This window comes from Pagrus major, chromosome 21, assembly GCF_040436345.1.
Source record: "Pagrus major chromosome 21, Pma_NU_1.0".
Taxonomy (NCBI): domain Eukaryota; kingdom Metazoa; phylum Chordata; class Actinopteri; order Spariformes; family Sparidae; genus Pagrus; species Pagrus major.
In genome coordinates, this window is record NC_133235.1 from 941 (window position 1) to 2,500 (window position 1,560).

General features: G+C 44.4%; 1 protein-coding gene across 1 annotated transcript in view; it reads right to left on the bottom strand.

Moving 5' to 3' along the window:
• Nucleotides 1–575: 575 nt before the first annotated feature.
• Nucleotides 576–1,560, bottom strand: part of LOC141016420 (kelch-like protein 25) — a 34,605-nt gene continuing 33,620 nt past the window's right edge. Inside the window, exon 7 of the mRNA XM_073490776.1 lies at nucleotides 576–837. Coding sequence (XP_073346877.1) covers nucleotides 576–837 — 262 coding nt within the window. The remainder of the gene's footprint in view (nucleotides 838–1,560) is intronic.

Below are 1,560 nucleotides of genomic sequence, written 5' to 3' on the forward strand. Positions count from 1 at the left end.
TCACCAGGATGAGGATCCATTGGGAGACAGGATCTCGAACCTACAACAGCACTGAGGAGGTGAAGGAGGAATTGGTGAAACGCGGACTCGCAGAGAGGACACCGACACCGACAACTGTGGCGGCTGACAGGCTGGAGCCACAGCTCCGCACAGCGATGGAGTGGCAGCGCAAGGAGGGATCCCAGCGGAGCTACACAACAGCAGCGGCACGAGCCAAGGAAAAGCTGCAAGAGTTCCGAAGATTCTTTGATTAAGAACAGAGAATATACAAAGAAGCAAAACCGGTAGGAATGTTCTGATATAGCCTGTGTTTTTAGTTGTCAGAATAATGGTTAACCTGCTATTCCTATGCTAAAAGAAAAGCGACAACCGGAGGTCTGGGTTACTTAATTTTCTTTTTCAAAGTTCTAACGTTGGACTCATTTAGAATGACTAAAACCCTCACTGTAGGTCCTGTCATTACTAAGTTAGGCCCCTCTTTATTTAAGAGGGTTTTCCCTAGATCCACCAATGGGATCAGATGGCATTAAACAATGCCCCCCAAAGATAGTGTCTATGCATACCCGAAAGGGACTTTAGTCCAGACCCTTTTTCTCTGTATCGTGAGAATAGAGAATTTGTGGGTAGGGTGAGAGCCTTTTTTTTCTCCCCTTCAGCCCTTGCCCCCCAAAAATGTTTGTGCACGTCACCTGGTATATCTTGTCACACATGAAGGTCTGGCCTCCCAGGATAAGCAGTGTGTGTCCTGCCTTACGTGGTCTAGCACAGGAACTTGTTACTATACCATCATTCTGAAGGATTTTCTTCTTACACTGCATGGCTTCTTCTACTATTGACCTGCAGAAAAGAGTTAAAACAATCAGAATACCAATAAATACAGAGGCAAATGATGAATAAATAAAGACATTCTGCCAGTTGAAATGGTTCCTGCACCTCCGAGCAGAACACAGTATAAATACACAGTACACATTCACAGTACACAGTATAAATACAGACTGCAGCTTGTTCTTCATGTTCAGCTGTTTGTTAAACAGGAAACAGATGCAGTGCAGTTTTTTTTAAAGTTTTTACATTAACCTAAAGATTCCACTGGATACATGTCTGTTGTGTTCCGGCTGCAGTACGGTTTTGCTCCGTCATCCGGCAACTCCCACCGGCTGCGTTTTGAGTCCGCCACGGCGCAGCACTGCTGAACAGCTGGAGTTACAAGACTGAGGAGTTCCCGCAATAATTACATAATCACGCACGACCGCAGTTATAGGTATGTGTTATAAACACAACAACACGAAGTGTTCCCAACTGAAGGATTAGAAGAAGCGCTTGTATTTGTCTCTTTGAGTGTTTTATTTTGAAAATTAACCGGATGTTGTTTTGGTGTGTGACTTCCTGTCTGGTCTGCGCTGAATTTAGCCAAAAATTAATAATAGGGATATCAGCAGGTTCATCACATCCTGCCATTTCCAATGTAAAATTGCGAGAATGAAACAGGAACTGAACCCACACAAACCGCAAAACTAGACAGCAAAGCAGATGCAGATCCAGCTGTTAGAGTTTCTCCGG